Consider the following 16,889-nt stretch of genomic DNA (forward strand, 5'->3'; position numbering starts at 1 on the left):
CCCTACCTGGAGCATGCTACTGACTTCCAGAAGGAACGACCACATCATTGCACCTCCATGTCACTTGCTGAGGAGCAAATGGCTTTATTAGAATGAGGTGGGGACACACTGGCCAGTCCCTGTTTGGCCTCTGGAAATTTCCTGGTGGAGGGGCGGGTCTTTGGCTCCTTGAGTGGGGACCCAGGGCAGGTGGTCTTGCTCTAGACGCCCTCAGGCAAACTTTACCAGGTGGCCCAGGGTCTCTGCAGCCTTCACACGCACAGTGGGGGCCGGATCCCTCAGCAGGAACTGCAGTGCTGGGAGAGAGGTAGAGAGAGGTAGTAACTGCGGGAGTGCCTCTAGCCCCTGGACCCCTGCCAGCACCCCACTCAGAACTCCTCACAACATGCCTTGAGGGGCAGTACCCCCTCATGTACCCCACTCCAAGTGTGGGGCCACCCGCCCACCGCCCTAAGACAGGCCTCTGCTGGGAGGGCCCAGGAGCCAACGGAAAGATAGTTTTTCCTTTTTTAGTGTTTTTTAAGCTCTTGGAACAGTTAAGAAGTTTCCGTGAATTACTAGAGACGATGAGGTCATGACAAAAAAAAAAAAAAAAAAACTTTGAAATTCAGGAAAATCACTTAGTCGTCCCCCCTGGTGCCCATGGGGTCAGTGGGCCTACACAGTTCGACAGGTGGGGTGGGGGGCACAAGAGGGGCTCACCCATAACAAGCTGCTCCAGATCCACCTGGGGCTGGTGCTCCGGCTCCACGTGTAACACCAGGAACCCTATGGGGGGGGGGAGGTGTGCCATCAACCTCGGCTGGCCCTGGCAGTGTGGAAGGGGCACTCCCAGGGAACATGGAGGTGCTGTCAGCTGTAGGCAGACCAGTGGAGGTGGTGCACTCACCTGTGAGCATGGGGGCAGCAGCTCGGATGTCTTCCCAGCAGCTCTTGAAGTAGAACAGACTGGTGCTCACCAGGCGGCCCAGCAGCTCCGGGAAGTGGTGCATCTGCAGAGAGGCCTCCCTCAGTTGGCCTTGTGTAGCCACCCCTTGCCCCTGTGACCCCAGCCACCCAGCCTCACCAGGTGTTTGCAGGTGGTGTTGAGAAATTCCCCGAAGTGCAGCCCCCGGCCCTCTTGCAGGTGCTTCTGGAAGGCGGCCTCCAGGTCCTCACACTCCATGTTGGGGGCGCACATGCACAGGGCAAACTTACAGGCCTGCAGGGTGTGATGCTGAGTCTTTTGGCCCTCAGGCCCCACCCACCCCACCTTGTTGGCTACTCACACTGGCCACGAGGGCCTGGGGGTCCTGCAGGTGCAGCAGCAGGGGCACCAGCCCACCCACCACCTGCTCCAGGAAGACATCTTCACAGTCCCCGTGGCAGGCCTTGTTGAGGTGCCCAAAGAGCTGGATGGAAGTGGCTCGAAACTCCATCTTCTCCTGGGGGTGGCAGCTGTTATCCCATGAGGTCCAGCTGAGCCCACCCACCCACCCACTGGCACCGGTCCCAAGCCACAGCATCCTTGTCCCTGGACCTGCCAGGGATCCACAGTAGGGTGCCCAGATCAGGGGTGGAGAGGCTACTAAGGAAAGACCCCTGGTAGAGTGGAAGTGGTGTTGCTTGGGCCCCAGGGGACAAGAGGTGGGCTGCCTGGCAGAGGCTGAGCCCTAGGGGACCTCCATCCCCGTCGTCTCCACCTACACTGTCGAAGAACGGCCGGATACGGATAGCTACGTGCAGCAAGACTGAGTGCAGGTCCCCAGGCTCCAACAGGCCCACCAGCCTGGCCAGGCCTGCCATGGCCTCCAAGGCCACCAGGCTGTGTGGGTCATCCCCGTCGTCCAGCCCACCAATCATGGCCATCAAGAGCTGGGGGCCATGAGTCTGCACCTAGGAATACCCAGCACTCAGCGGTGTCCATCCATCTCCAGCGGGCAGCCTTCCAGATGTGGGCAGCTCACCTGCTCCCGGGAGCCAGAGGCCATGTTGGCTAGGCCTCGGAGCACAAGCCTCCGCACGCCAGCACTTGGATCCTTTTGCCGTGCTGTTAGGCTGTCCAGCAGGGAGTCTAGGAGCATCAGGTCATTCACCACGTTGCTGCTGAGCACCTGGAGGCAGAGATGTTGTGACAGCATGCTTGCACTGCACTGACCCCCAGCACACAGGACGAGTTTCCTTTCCCAACCTGGGTCTAGGGGCATCCCCTCCCCCCAGCTTCTGGCTCCTGCCCCATCCCCACAGGTGGGCCTAGAACACATTCCCAACCTTAGCCACAGGTCTCCAGGCCCCTACCTCAGCCAGGAAGGCGGTGGAAGTGATCCTCTGGTTCTCATACACGCTGCTCTGTGCGTTCACCAGCACCTTCATCACTAGGGGCAGCCGGGGGCCTGCAAGCTTGGCCATGGCACTGGAAGGACACACAGTGCTGCCACCTCCCCAGGGCACTCGGCCTGCTCAGGGGCAGCCTGCTTGCCCCCACCCTCCTGGGTGAGCACAGGGCTCTCCCCTCATACTCTGGGGCCATTTTTATACTCCTGTGGCCACAAGTCCTAGGCTACAAGAGTGAGTATGGCTCACCTGGACAACAGGCTAACACCTGCCTCGTGGCCCTCTGGGGATCCCAGCATCTCCCAGCCTCCCTCCTGGTCCATGTGCTGTACCACGTCCTCACTGCTGCCTCGAAGTAGCATGGCCCGTAGTGCCTCCACCGCAGTGCTGCAGAGACACGGCTGTGGGCTTAGCAGGCTACACCCACAATGCCCTGTGAAAACAGGCAGGTCCTTGCCACTCTCCTGCCCTTCTTTCCAGCTGTCCCTGGTAGCACACACAGGTGGACCATAGCTTTCTACTGGCCTTTCACTTAAAATAACACCCTGCAGGGATAAAGCATTCGATTCTCAAACATGAGGTCCTGAGTTTAATCCCTGGGAGCACATACCAGAGTGATGCACTGGTTCTCTTAGTAAAATTTTTTAAATGGATAACCCCCTGCATTAGTGTTCTGGTTTTCCTTTCATGTGAAACATAAAATAGACTAGAGCCGGGTGGTGGCACACCTGGTTGGGCACACATAACAATGCATGAGAACTGGGGGGTTCAAACCCCTGGTCCCCACCTGCAGGGAGAAAGCTAAAGTCTTTTTTATTTTTTTATTGTAGTCATTGTTACTGATGTCGTTGTTGGATAGGACAGAGAAAAATGGAGAGAGGAGGGGAAGACAGATACCCAGAGACCTGCTTCACGACCTGTGAAGCGACTCCCTGTAGGTGGAGAGCCAGGGGCTGGAACCCGGATCCTTATGCCAGTCCTTGTGCTTTGTGCCACCTGTGCTTAACCCGCTGTGGTACCGTCTGACTCCCAGTAAAGATAATTTTAAAATTAAACATACTTTGTTAAAAGTTGGGTAGCAGGGAACAAACATTTGAACCAAGTGCCTTTACCACCACTCACAGCTTTGTGGGGGACCCTCTGAGTACTGCAGGAAGGGGTCCCAGATGCTGCACCTGTACCCATGCAAAGAAATGTCCTGCTCTGAAACCAGAGAACAGAGCCTACCCCTGGGGGCTCCTTCCCCAGACAGGAAACCAAGCATCTATGGAGAACTGGTGATACCGTGGGGGTGAGAATCTAAACAGGGCATTTTGTCCGTGAATGTGGACAGCCCACATCAAGGGCACAGGGAGAACTATACTGATTGACATGGTATCTAGGCTCCCAGGCCAAAGCCAGCTCTGGTGAGGGTGCCCACAGCTCAGCCCCAGTGCCACCTTGCTCCTGGCCCCAAGGTACCACTCAGGGTCACCCCTTTGCAAGTGCATAGTGCAAGGGTCTGTCTTGGACATGCAATTTATTTTTACTGTAGCACTATTCAGCTCTGGCTTATGGTGGTGTGGAGGATTGAACCTGGCACCTTGGGATCTTAGGCATCAGAGTCTGTTTGCATAACCGTTATGCTATCTACCCTCTGTCCTGGATATGCAATTTAGATGAGGTGTCCCCCAGCACCCAGGACTTGGCATCTGTGCCATTTATGGGATCATAATCTGTGCCAATTAGGGGATCATAATGTCTGGCAGTGCCCTAGCCCCCATGCCCAGGATACTTGAGGCAGCTGGGCTCCTGAGCACTCAGACCCCAGTGGGGCTGGAAGTCATTTACTGTTCACAGTGTGGCCCTGGACAGCTGGCTGGAAACCTGAAGTTCTCAGTGTAGTCTCAGGAGTGCAGCTTGGGGGCAAATGCCCAGGCTGCTGCCACTCTGCCTGCTGCCCTCAACCAACTACTCCACCCTGCTGCCCGTAAATCATAGCCAAGAGGGAGTGGGCTTGGTAGGCTGGGGGCACACTTGCCTAGCAGCATCAAGGAGGGGGATAGTGTCAGCCATTTCTGTCTGAAGGTGGGGTTCTGGGTGTGGAATTAAGAATTCCGCTGAGGCTGAGATACAGCTGAGGTTAAGAAGCATAGCCCCACCTTCTGAAAGCAAGCCCACCTGCATCTTTTGTGAGCACCCCCAGAGGCCTGTGGCCACCCTGAGTCAGCTCTGCCTTCCCCTGTCCCCACCTCCTGCTCAAGACGAGAGGCCACAAGTGTTATGCCTGGCAGGGCGCACCCCAAGAAGGAGCAGGTTCCCTGGGCACAAGTCTACCTACAGCAGTTCACTGAGCCTCCCGTTATGGACCCAGCCAGACAGCCCGGTGCACTCTGCCTGCCCACCTACCACTCTGCTGCCAAGCAAGGCTGTTACCTGCAAGGCTCCAGGCTCCGGGCGGCCTGGCTGCTGCTCCTCCGCTCCTTGGCCTGCAGGTTGCGGGGCAGCTGGACGCCCATGGTGCAGCTGACACGTAGCAGGAGTGCTGAGAACAGCTGGGGGTAGAGCTCCAGCACAGCAGGCCCAGACGCCGGGGCGGATGCCACTTCATACAAAGCACAGGTGGCCTGAGGATAGGCCCTCTCTAAGTGAGCTGCACACCAGGACCTCAGCTGACCCCAAGCCCCTGTATGCACCCCAGATCTTGAGGAGGAAGGCACAGGATGTGGGTGCACCCTGGCCTGCTCAGCCCTCTGGGCTAGGAGGCAGGGATGGGAATGTGGCTTTCCTGGGGCTGGGCCCCAGACCATCTGCTCCTGGTTCCTAGGTAGGGAGGGGAGAAGGGGGGGGAGAGGAAGAGGTGGAAGAGAAGGAGGAAATTCTCACAGCTGCATTACTGCAGAGAGCGTTGCCAGACCCACTTTATTTTTTCTTCTCCAGGATGAAACAGAGTTGGTCTCCCTTGGGGGCCAACACCTGTGGGGTCTTTATGAGCCTAGGCTCCCAGCTCGTCTGCCCCCAGTGCAGCTGCCAGGTGGTGGTGGGGCGACAGACCACTGGGGGGGGGGGTAATCTTGGGTCTGGATAGGGGAAGAGACGGCAGGTGCAGGCCCCTTTCCTTACCGCCAAGGGCAGCAATGTGGCCACACGGTCAGGGGAGCTGCTCAGCAGGAAGGTCCGGCTCTCCTTGAATGGGACATCTCTGTTCATTTTCTCCAGAAGCAGTGCTAGAACCCGGGCAGTGAGGCTGGGCTCTACAGCCAGGGCACGCCACAGGGTACAGATGTGGCTATAGCAGGGAGATAGTCACCTCAGACCCCAAGTCAGCACCAGCCAGGTGGAGGTGGGGCCTTGAATTCACAGCCACCTTCTGGCCCAGGCCATGGATGAGATGCCCGGAGTGAGCAGAGCAGATGGGCTGGGAGAAAGTCTTGGCTGCACAGACCTGAGATGCATGGGAGGAGGGCCCCAGAAACAGGGACCCTGGGACTTGGGCACCGTGGGGGAGAGGGTACAAAAACCAAGGCTGAGCCAGGCTTAGACATCGTGGGGCAGCACTTCAATTACTCACAGAAAAGGGACAAGTTCTACATCTATGCAGACACTCTGCAAACACTGAGTGAGTGGGAGGGCGCACCAAAAGCCCTTTCAGGAGTGGCAGTGGCCTACTCCCTGATGAGTTGGAAAGGTGAGTGGGAAGCTTTTCCTGAGCTGGTGGGGAAAGCACAGGACACGGGGATATGAACGGTCTAAAGGACACCGTGCTGGTATCCTGGGCAGGAAAGGACAGTGTAAAGAGGGTTGAGCCTTCAGGGCTAATGGCAAATATGAAGGACGATGCTAAAGCTCAGCAGAGTGGAAATGTAGCAAATACGTAGAAAAGTGTTCCAGGACCCTACCTGGATAGGACAGAGCTCCCCAGCGGGGTGAGGGGACCAGGTGAGCAGCACAGATTCTGCCTAACAGTTGGCCCTCACCTCTGCAGAGGCCTCTAGGTCACAGGCCCAGTGCAATTGAGGGGAACAGCAAAGGGGCCTGTCTTCCCAGCTCAGGGCCCTGGACTCCCAGCCTCCCATGTAGAGGAGTCTGGGTGCAGGGGCAAGAGGACAGAAAGAAGCAGGCCAAGGGACCTGTACCTGTCAAATGGCAGGGGGCTGCCCAGCAGGCTGGACACCACAGCCACGGGGTGCTGAGATGCTAGGAGGAACATGCTATGCTGCGCCGCCTGTAAGACGTGCTCCTCCTGTGTCTCCTGCAGCTTGGAGCGCAGCACACTCACAATCTCGGGTACCTGCAGGCAGGAGAATCTGGCAGTCAGCATGCAGGCAGCATGGTTGGCACCCCCAACAGGAACTGGGGGACCCTGCATCTGACTATTCTCAAGCTGGCCACAGAGGAAAGAAGTGAGGTCCTGCGTCCTTGCTACTGGAGGATGTGGACACCAGACTGAGAGTGCCAGGAGATGCAGCCTGTGGCCACTGGATACAGGGGCAAGAAGGACTCACTGCAGCTGTGAGCAGGTGACTGCCTGAGGGCTTGAGTCAGGTCCTGGCCTGTGCGGTAGTACCCGAGGCTGACACACTGGACTGGCTTCCTGCGTTGCTATATCCCAAGCTTGGCTGCGTCTGAGGCCTCTCTGGGCACTTCCTAGCATGGTGCCCAGGGGGTTCCTGGCAACTTCTGCCACACCTGACCCAAGTAGCCCCATGCTGGGGGGTCTGTCCACTCATTTTTGTTGTTGGACAACAGTTCATCACATAGACAAGTCATATTTATCCAGTTATCACTGTATATAGACCATTTTTCTGGGACATGTATATGAGGACAACATCTTGATTGTGATCAGCTCTTCCTAGAGGCTCTGTCCCATTCCCTGTCATTTCCTAGCACATTCCCTTCGTACTATAGAAGGTTTTTCTGCCACTATTGCCGGGAAGGCAAGTACATGACTGGTTATTTATTTATTTATTTATTCACCTTTGTAGCCCTTGTTTTACTGCTATAGTTACTATTGTTATTGATGTCATCATTGTTGGATAGGACAGAGAAATGGAGAGAGGAGAGGAAGACAGAGAGGGGAAGAGAAAGATAGACACCTACAGACCTGCTTCACCGCCTGTGAAGGGACTCCCTTTGCTGGTGGGGAGCTGGGGCTCAAACCGGGATCCTTATGCCGGCCCTTGCGCTTTGCGCCACGTGCGCTTAGCCCACTGCGCTATATCGCCCAATTCCCCAAGCATGCCTGGTTTTACCAAGAACAGGTCAAACCCAAGACTGCTTCCTCCTATAGAAAGCCTGGAGAGCTTCCCAACATGGCACTTGACAGCAACACTACAATACCAGAAGCACAGGCAGCAGGAACTAGACTGTGCAGCTTTGAAGCCTTCCTGCTTCAGAGGACACAATTAATAGGGTGAACACACAAGTGAAATGGGGGAATGCGTGCAAATTGTGTATCCAACAAAGTGCTGATATTTGGGGTATAAGAACAATGGCTATAACGCAACAAGAATGTCAGTAGCCTGGCTGGCTGTCGAATGGGCAAAGAACTGGACATTTCTCCAGAGCAGACACATAGGTGGCTGAGAAGTGTGTGGGGAAATACTCAACACCAGAGGTCACTGGGGATATGCTGACCAGAACCAGAGTTGTTGACTATGAAAAGGAAAACAAACAAACAAAAAAAAGGGGCAGGCAGGGGTAACATAATGGTTATATACAGAGACTTAAGCCTAAGGTTCCAAAGTCCCAGGTTCAATCCCCTGCACCACCATAAGCCACAGCTGAGCAATGCTCTGGTATTATTAAAAAAGGGGGGAAGGGGCAGGACAGTGGCTCAGTGGGTAGAGTGCCAGCCTTCCATACATGATACTTGGGATTCCACACTATTACCACATAAGAGCACTGAGGATAGTACTAAGAGAGCTCCAGGGATGAGGAAACAGTGCTTTGCTAACTTCTCTCTTTCATAAAGATATAAAATTTGATTCATTCGACTTCTGGAGGCAGAGCTACGAGCAGCAGATCGCTTTCTCTCCTCTCCTCTCCCGGATCAACTAGGAATACCAAAGGAGACCACCCGGGACCGAAACAAGACAGGACTAGAATGACCACAGGAACCCAGTAAATCACCGGTGAGTACAAACACGCGTGGCTGGTGACAGAGAGGAGAGAGGGGCCTAAGGAGAGATTAAGTGACTGCTAACAGTTCAGCAGTTTATCAGTGGAGACACCACCTCCAGTCTGCTCCACCAACAAGGGGACAGCTTAAGGGAGGAGAGGACTCCCCAGAGACTCACCAAGTGCAACTCTGAGTCTCCATTGCTACTACCCTCAGAATCTGGAGCAGCGACAGGAAGGGACACCAGGGGACAGAGATCTAACCAGGAAACTCAGGAGAAGACCTATACCTCGGTGGCATAGCTGAGGGGCTGTGAAAGTCTCTTTGCATAACCACTGGATTATCTCTGCCACACCCTGCTTTATCTCTTGGTCAGGAGTCAGTGATTAAGCTAAGAAGCCTATTGATAGTTTAAAAGCCTTCAGGCTCCCATAGCCTACAGGGAAGAAAAAAAAAAAAAAGAAAGAAAGAGGCTTTTAAACCACTGAGCTCCAACTCAGGGATTGAAATAACTGTTAACTTCAACCACTGTGAACCCTTTAATTAACTTACTTAGACACAAGTCAATCCAGGCAATAGTGATCAATAATTTGAAAAATATAAAATTTAATTTAAAAATAATTGGGCTGGGAAGACTGCTGAGTGGTGGAGCCTTTCTGGGGCTGAAGGTGACCTTTGATCCCTAGGACCACATTAAAAACAAGAAAGGAAAAGAACAAGTGGTGGTGAGAGTGTAGAGAAGTCCGAATTTCTAACTGACAGTGTGGACAGTCAGCTAGACGCCTGCCCAGAGAACACAGGGGTGAGTTGGGGTAGGTGCAGGCGGGTTGGAGAAGCTGAACACCCGGGGGTGCAACACAGTTCAGACACTCACTCAGTGGCCCACAAGCCTGCATCCTCCATAAACCTTGTTACCTGCATTTTGAGCCTTTCTCCTGTAACTGCTCATCTCTGCTCCACAGGAGGGTAAATGTGACCATGTCAGGTCAGCAGGGAAAGAGCACAGTGGGTCACAGCCTGCTGTGGAGCAGGAGTGGGAGCCCAGGGAGGGGTGTCCCAAGGCCCTGTTCCCACAGACACTCACCTTCTCCAACAGCATGCTGCCCCGTTCCTTCAGTAGGCAGTTGATCATGACTGTGGAGGCACGAGAGCAATTCTTGTCCAGGTCTCCCAAGCTCTCAAACAAGGTCAGCAAGAGGCTGATGAGCTGATCTGGTGGGAGGCGCCTTGCAATGATCTAGACAGAGAGCAGCATTGCTTCCAGAATAGTCCCGGGGACCAAAGATGACTCTCTTTCCTCTTGCCACAACCCCTCATCCCTCCTAGAGCTCCTGTAGTAAGGGGGTGGCCACAGGGTCTTCCCCAAGTGGACAGTAGTCTGGCCAGACTAGAAGGAGGTCCCTAGACAAAACAGCCCTTCTGGAAGCTACTCTGAGCAGTGGGGTGGGCTGGGAGTGGTTCCATTGGTGTGGCTACCTGAGAACTCTCTAGAAACCAGGTAGTCAAAGATAGGTGGCAGCCTGTTCTGCTCGGGACAATCTGTCCCAGAGGCTCCTCACTTCCCAGCCATCCCAGCAAAAGAAGATACCCTTTCCCTTCTCCCCTGACAGAGTCTAGCTGGACGTGAAGGCAGAGGGAGAAACATGGAGGTGACAGAGAAACAGGAAACTGGGACAGATAAGCCTCAAAGTGATGAGGTACCAGAAGTCTGTCCTCTAGACAAAAGTCTCCACTTCACCCACTCACCCAAAGCTGGGCGTTTGTTTCACAGTGCCTGAGTGCCTACTCCTCCCCCTACTTCAAGGGTGGGAAAGCCAGCTCTAGGAGCTTCCAATCCCTGGAGCAGGCAACCTGGAGCAGGATTGGGGGTGGGGGTGGGGGGTTGGGCAGGAAGTGCTGGGGGTCAGGAGTACAGCCATACCACTGACTGCTTGAGGGAACCCCTACAGTGAAGCCTTCTTTGCAACCCCAGTCAGTGCCCTGCAGAGCTTGTGAGATGAAAGGAACTGTGAGGGCCCAGGGTACCTGGGCGATGCTGTGGCAGGTGTGGAAGAGAGTGGTCGGGTCGGAATGCAGGAGGCCCTCTTTGAGGGTGAGGAGCCGCTCAGCTACATCATCCCGGTAGTCACGTGAAAAGCCTGCAGAGGCAGAAGGGAGCCTGGGTGTCCTGGGGCCTTCCCAGGAGCCCTGGAGCCCAAACTCAACTCCCTCCCTCTGGCCACCCCTACCCAGCGGATACTCACCCTCATATCCCAGCTGGAGGTAGAGCAGCGAATGGACGCAGCTTACCGCCTCCTGGCGTGTGGCAGACCACAGGTCTGTGCACCGTGGGGCAAAGAGGCCGACAAGGAGGCCCAGGTTGTGGAAAGGCACCAGGGCCTGGAGAGACAGAGGGTGTGGGGACACTGGGAGCACACAGCAAGGCTTGGGAGGACTGTCATCATAGGAATTCCAGGGAAGGGGGCAGGTCCCTGGGGTGATATGGGGGGGGGGTGTCACATGTCCACTGGACTCAGATACAACAGGAGGAAGCCCAGTCCCCACAGAACTGGCCCTTCTTGTGGCCATGACTTGTCCCAGTGTGAGCTCTAGTGAGTGGACGCCTCACTAGGGAGGAGACGGGACACTAGGGGTGTGGAACAGAGGGCTGACAAGAGGCTGGGGCAGCAGGGCTTGGCTGAGCTGTAATCACCTGGGGGAGTCCCTCTCTGAGAAGGCAAAGTTCTGCCAGAAGGGCAAGGCAGTACAGGAGCTTATCCCCCTCCTGGGGCCTACCACCCTCACCCAGACTCCACCCTCTACCCCCTACAAGTGTAGCAGTTCCCCACTCTCTCAACCTACCTCCTGCCCCGTAGTGTATTGGGGAGCCCACCCTCCCTAAGGTACCCAAAGGGAGAGAAGAGTTGGGGCTATGGCATTGGGTCAAAGGCTGGGGGGAGTAGCTACCGCTGTAAGCAAGAGGGTATCTAACATGATGATACAGGGGATATCAGGGGGTATCCCATGTGTCTGACACCCTGCTCATGCTTAAGACAAACAGGTCGTGTGGGTGACCCAGGAGCACACACAGGAAAAAACGATCAACGCCCAAAGAATGCAAGTATAGGCACATCAAAAAAAAAAAAAAAATAAGTGGAAAGATATTCCATGTTCATGGGTTGGAAGAGTTAACATCATCAAAATGAATATACTACCCAGAGCCATCTACATATTTAATGCCATCCCCATCAAGATCCCAAGCACATTCTTTAGGAGAATAGAACAAATGCTACAAATGTTTATCTGGAACCAGAAAAGACCTAGAATTGCCAAAACAATCCTGAGAAGAAAGAACAGAACTGGAGGCATCACACTCCCAGATCTCAAATTGTATTATAGGGCCATTGTCATCAAAACTGCTTGGTACTGGAATATGAATAGACACACTGACCAGTGGAATAGAATTGAGAGCCCAGAAGTGAGCCCCCACACCTATGGACATCTACTCTTTGACAAAGGTGCCCAGACTATTAAATGGGGAAAGCAGAGTCTCTTCCACAAATGGTGTTGGAAAAAAAAATGGGTTGAAACATGCAGAAGAACAAAGTTGAACCCCTATATTTCATCAAATACAAAAGTAAATTCCAAGTGGATCAAGGACTTGGATGTTACACCAGAAACATGGACTCTCAAGCATGAAGTCCTGAGTTCAATCCCCAGCAACACATGTACAAGAGTAATGTCTGTCTGGTTATTTCTCTCTCTCCTCCTATCTTTCTCACTAATAAGTGAACAAAATCTTAGAGAGGTAAAGGGAGAGAGAGGGAGAGAGAGAGAGAGAGAGAGGGAACTGAGGCTCTGTCCAGGTCATCATGTGAGTACTAGCTCCGCTCTTCTCTCTCTCTCTCTCCCTCTCATGTCCTAACATGTGAATGTTTTCAATTTTCCCAAATAAAATTTAAAAGAAAGAGAGAGAGAGAAAAGGGAGAAAGAAAAGAGAATTGAGGGGGGGAGCAGGCAGTAGCACAGAGGGTTAAACGCACATGGCACAAAGCACAAGAACAGGCATAAGGATCCCCGTTCTAGCCCCCGGCTCTCCATCTGCAGAGGGGTTGTTTCACAGGCGGTGAAGCAGGTCTGCAGGTGTCTATCTTTCTCTCCCTCTTTTTTAAAAAAATATTTTATTTATTTATTTATTTATTTATTTATTTATTTTAAGAGAGAGAGACACAGAGAGAAACACCAGAGCACTGCTCAGCTCTGGCTTATGGTGGTGTGGGGGATTGAACCTGGGACTTTAGAGCCTCAGGCATGAGAGTCTGTTTGCACAACTATTATGCTATCTCCCCCACCCTTTCTCTCCCTCTCTGTCATCCCCTTCTCTCTCCATTTCTCTCTGTCCTAGTCAACAACAACAGCAATGACAACAACAATAATAACAACGATAAACAACAAGGGCAACAAAAAGGGGAAAAAATAGCCTCCAGGAGCAGTGGATTTGTAGTGCCGGCTTTGGAGGCCAAAAAAAAAAAAAAGAAAGAAAGAAAGAAAGCATTGAGGGGGCTGGGTGATAGCACACCAGGTTTAAACACACACGGCACAGGGGTCGGGCAGTAGCACAGTGGTTAAGCACACATGGTGCAAAGCGCAAGAACTGGCATAAGGATCCCAGTTCGAGCCCCCCAGCTCCCCATCTGCAGGGGGACCCCTTCATGGGTGGTGAAGCAGGTCTGCAGGTGTCTGTCTTTCTCTCCCCCCTCTCGATTTCTCTCTGTCCTATCCAACAGCAATAACAACAACAACAATAACCACAACAATGATAAACTTATGGTGACTTGTGGTGCAGGCACAGAGCCCCAGCAATAACCCCGGAGGAAAAAAAAAAAAAATACATGGCACAAAGCACAAGTGTCAGGCAGCCCCCTGCTCCATCCTCCATTGCTGACATTATGGCCTATTTACATAATCATTGTTTTGCCTGATTTATCTTCTTTCTACCTGGAGACCTGCCCTGCCTGCAGGGTACATTAATCCCACCAGTTAAAACTCTAGCAACCGTTGCTACGGAAGCTTTCTTTCTTTTTTTTTTTGTTGTCCTTGTTTTTTTTTTTTTAATTAATGTTTTACATTCAACAGTAAATACAATAGTTTGTACATGCATAACATTCCCCAGATTCCCATTTAACAATACAACCCCCACTATGTCATTCATCATCTTTCATGGACCTGTATTCTCCCCACCCACCCACCCACCCACCCCAGAGTCTTTTACTTTGGTGTAATACTCCAATTCCATTTCAGGTTCGACTTGTGTTTTCTTTTCTGATCTTGTTTTTCAACTTCGGCTTGAGAGTGAGATCATCCCATATTCATCCTTCTGTTTCTGACTTATTTCACTCAACATGATTTTTTCAAGGTCCATCCAAGATCAGCTGAAAACGGTGAAGTCACCATTTTTTACAGCTGAGTAGTATTCCATTGTATATATATACCACAACTTGCTCAGCCACTCATCTGTCGTTGGACACCTGGGTTGCTTCCAGGTTTTGGCTATTACAAATTGTGCTGCCAAGAACATATGTGTACACAGATCTTTTTGGATGGATGTGTTGGGTTCCTTAGGATATATCCCCAGGAGAGGAATTGCAGGGTCATAGGGTAGGTCCATTTCTAGCCTTCTGAGAGTTCTACAGACTGTTCTCCACAGAGGTTGGACCAATTGACATTCCCACCAGCAGTGCAGGAGGGTTCCTTTGACCCCACACCCTCTCCAGCATTTGCTGCTGTTACCTTTTCTGATGTATGACATTCTCACAGGAGTGAAGTGATATCTCATTGTTGTCTTGATTTGCATTTCTCTGACAATCAGAGACTTGGAGCATTTTTTCATGTGTTTCTAGGCCTTTTGGATCTCTTCTGTGGTGAATATTCTGTCTATGTCCTCCCCCCATTTTTGGATGGGGTTATTTGTTGTCTTGTTGTTGAGTCTGGCAAGCTCTTTATATATGTTGGTTATTAAACTCTTATCTGATGTATGGCATGTAAAGATCTTCTCCCATTCTGTGAGGGGTCTCTTGGTTTGGGTAGTGGTTTCTTTTGCTGTGAAGAAGCTTTTTAATTTGATGTAGTCCCATAGGTTTATACTTGCCTTAGTCTTCCTTGTAATTGGATTCGTTTCATTGAAAATGTCTTTAAAATTTATGCGGAAAAAAGTTCTGCCAATATTTTCCTCTAAGTATCTGATAGTTTCTGGTCTAACATCCAAGACCTTGATCCACTTGGAATTTACTTTTGTATTTGGTGAAATACAGTGATTCAGTTTCATTCTTCTGCATGTTTCAACTCATTGTTTCCAACACCATTTGTTGAAGAGACTCTGCTTTCCCCATGTAATAGCCTGGGCCCCTTTGTCAAAGATTAGATGTCCATACGTGTGGGGCCTCATTTCTGGGCTCTCAATTCTATTCCACTGGTCAGTGTGTCTGTTCATGTTCCAGTACCAAGCAGTTTTGATGACAATGGCCCTATAATACAGTTTGAGATCTGGGAGTGTGATGCCTCTGGTTCTGTTCTTTTTTCTCAAGATTGTTTTGGCAATTCTAGGTCTTTTCTGGTTCCAGATAAACATTTGTAGCATTTTTTCTATTCTCCTAAAAAATGTGCTACGGAAGCTTTCTACCTCCCCACTCTTTCCTTTTCTCCACCCCCTTTCCTAGCCATTTCCTTTTCTGACTTGCCACTTCCGGTTCTAAATATATAAAAGCATTGTCTCTGATCAATAAAGGCATTGCGTTCCTGCTCCACCACGAGTTCCTGGTCTTTCTCCTGCGTCGCTGCATAACTAGCAGCCCAGGTTGGCTCCAGTCAAGTTCTCTCCAACCCAGAGAGCATGTGCTCGGGAAGAAATACCAAAAAAAAAAAAAAAAGAAATACCCTCACGCTAGCCTGGCACACAAGGACCAGTGTAAGGATCCTGATTCGAGCCCCTGGCTCCCAACCTGCAGGGGGGTCACTTTGCAAATGGTAAGACAGGTCTGCAGGTGTCTTTCTCTCCCCCTTTCTTTTTTTTAATGTTTTAATTATCTTTATTTATTTATTTATTTGATAGAGACTATCAGAAATTGAGAGGGAAGGGGAGAGACAGAGAGACAGAGAGACACCTGCAGCACTGCTTCACCATTTGTGAAGGTTTTCCTCTGCAGGTGGGGACCAGGACTTGAACCAGGGTCCTTGTGCATTGTAACAGGTGCACTCAATCAGGTGCGCCACCACCCAGCCCCTCTCTCCCCCTTTCTGTCTTTCCCTCTTTTATCAGATATCTCTGTCCTATCTAACAACAACGATAGTAACAACAGCAGCAACAACAACAACAACGATGAACAAGGGCAACGAAAGGGGAAAAAATAGCCTCCAGGAGCAGTGGATTCATAGTGCAGGCACCGAGCCCCAGCAATAACCCTGGAGAGAGAGAGAGAGAGCTAGCTGAGGGGCCAGAGGGTAGGGCTCAGAGGTACATGCCCATTTTACATGCATGAAGTTCTCGGCTCAATCCTTGGCACTATGTGAGAGCACCAAGAGGACTCTATGGGTGGTGGAGCAGTGCTCTGCTCACACTCCCTCTTTGTAGCTCTCATTTTAAGACTTGAGAGGTGGCTCAGAGATGATATGCGTTCATAAAACCCTGGCACTGCAATACACAGAAACATGCCAGGAAAGTGGACAGTAACATCCAGTAACTCTTCTGGGCAAAAATGCTCACAAAGGGGGCCAAGTGGTGATTCACCCAGTATAGCACACGCTACACCATGCACAAGAACCTCAGTTCATGCCCCTGAGCCCCACCTGAAGGTGAGGGAGGCTTCATGAGCAGCGGAGCAGTGCTTCAGGTCTTTCACTCTCTCTCCATCCCTCCCTTTTTCTCTGTCTCCCACCCTCTATCAAAATAAAAAAAAGTGGGGGAGCTGGAAGTGCTGGAGTCGTGTAGGCATTGAGCCTCAGTGATAACCTGGGTGGAAAAAAAATCCACATTAAGCCAAATAGCTGCGGAGAGTGAAAGAAGACACAAATCAAGCAATCTTTGCATCACATGTGCTTCATGGTGAAACTAGAGGCTGGTCTGCCTGGCCTCCGAGGGCCAGAAACAGGAGAGAAAGGGAAAATTATCAGCACTTGTGACTAATATGATCATACATCTGAGAAGCACAAGAGAATCAACTACAAATCCATTTACAGTAACAAAAGGGGCTTCAAAGATGTGCAGTCTTCCTGAATACCAGCAATAACTGATGAAGCCATTCTGCTGGCAGGATCATGCCACATCTGAACCAGAACACCAACCCATAGGGATAGGTAAACACCTACTGAAGTCGCTAATGCTCAGCAAATTACCCATTAGTTCTTGTGATCTTTGATAAACTCACAACAGGAATATTTTAGGGCTGTCAAGATTCCCCTAAACTACTTGGATTAATGGGCTGGTAAAACAGCCTCATACTCT

General features: G+C 51.6%; 1 protein-coding gene across 5 annotated transcripts in view; it reads right to left on the reverse strand.

Annotated features, from left to right (window-relative positions):
* Positions 1-60: 60 nt before the first annotated feature.
* Positions 61-16,889, reverse strand: part of MROH1 (maestro heat like repeat family member 1) — a 62,428-nt gene continuing 45,599 nt past the window's right edge. For 4 of the 5 annotated variants that reach the window (XM_060197474.1, XM_016185166.2, XM_016185165.2 and 1 more), the window contains 15 exons: positions 10,657-10,792; positions 10,439-10,551; positions 9,498-9,650; positions 6,429-6,583; positions 5,416-5,581; positions 4,729-4,919; positions 2,563-2,700; positions 2,278-2,392; positions 1,947-2,093; positions 1,687-1,875; positions 1,269-1,424; positions 1,067-1,201; positions 890-992; positions 703-768; positions 61-296 (listed from right to left, as the gene is read on the reverse strand). In XM_060197474.1, the coding sequence (XP_060053457.1) occupies positions 211-296; positions 703-768; positions 890-992; positions 1,067-1,201; positions 1,269-1,424; positions 1,687-1,875; positions 1,947-2,093; positions 2,278-2,392; positions 2,563-2,700; positions 4,729-4,919; positions 5,416-5,581; positions 6,429-6,583; positions 9,498-9,650; positions 10,439-10,551; positions 10,657-10,792 (2,049 nt within the window). In that variant the 3' untranslated portion in view covers positions 61-210. The remainder of the gene's footprint in view (positions 297-702; positions 769-889; positions 993-1,066; positions 1,202-1,268; positions 1,425-1,686; positions 1,876-1,946; positions 2,094-2,277; positions 2,393-2,562; positions 2,701-4,728; positions 4,920-5,415; positions 5,582-6,428; positions 6,584-9,497; positions 9,651-10,438; positions 10,552-10,656; positions 10,793-16,889) is intronic. The other variant, XM_060197492.1, reaches the window with a different exon arrangement.

This window comes from Erinaceus europaeus, chromosome 1 (assembly GCF_950295315.1).
Source record: "Erinaceus europaeus chromosome 1, mEriEur2.1, whole genome shotgun sequence".
NCBI classification, from domain to species: domain Eukaryota; kingdom Metazoa; phylum Chordata; class Mammalia; order Eulipotyphla; family Erinaceidae; genus Erinaceus; species Erinaceus europaeus.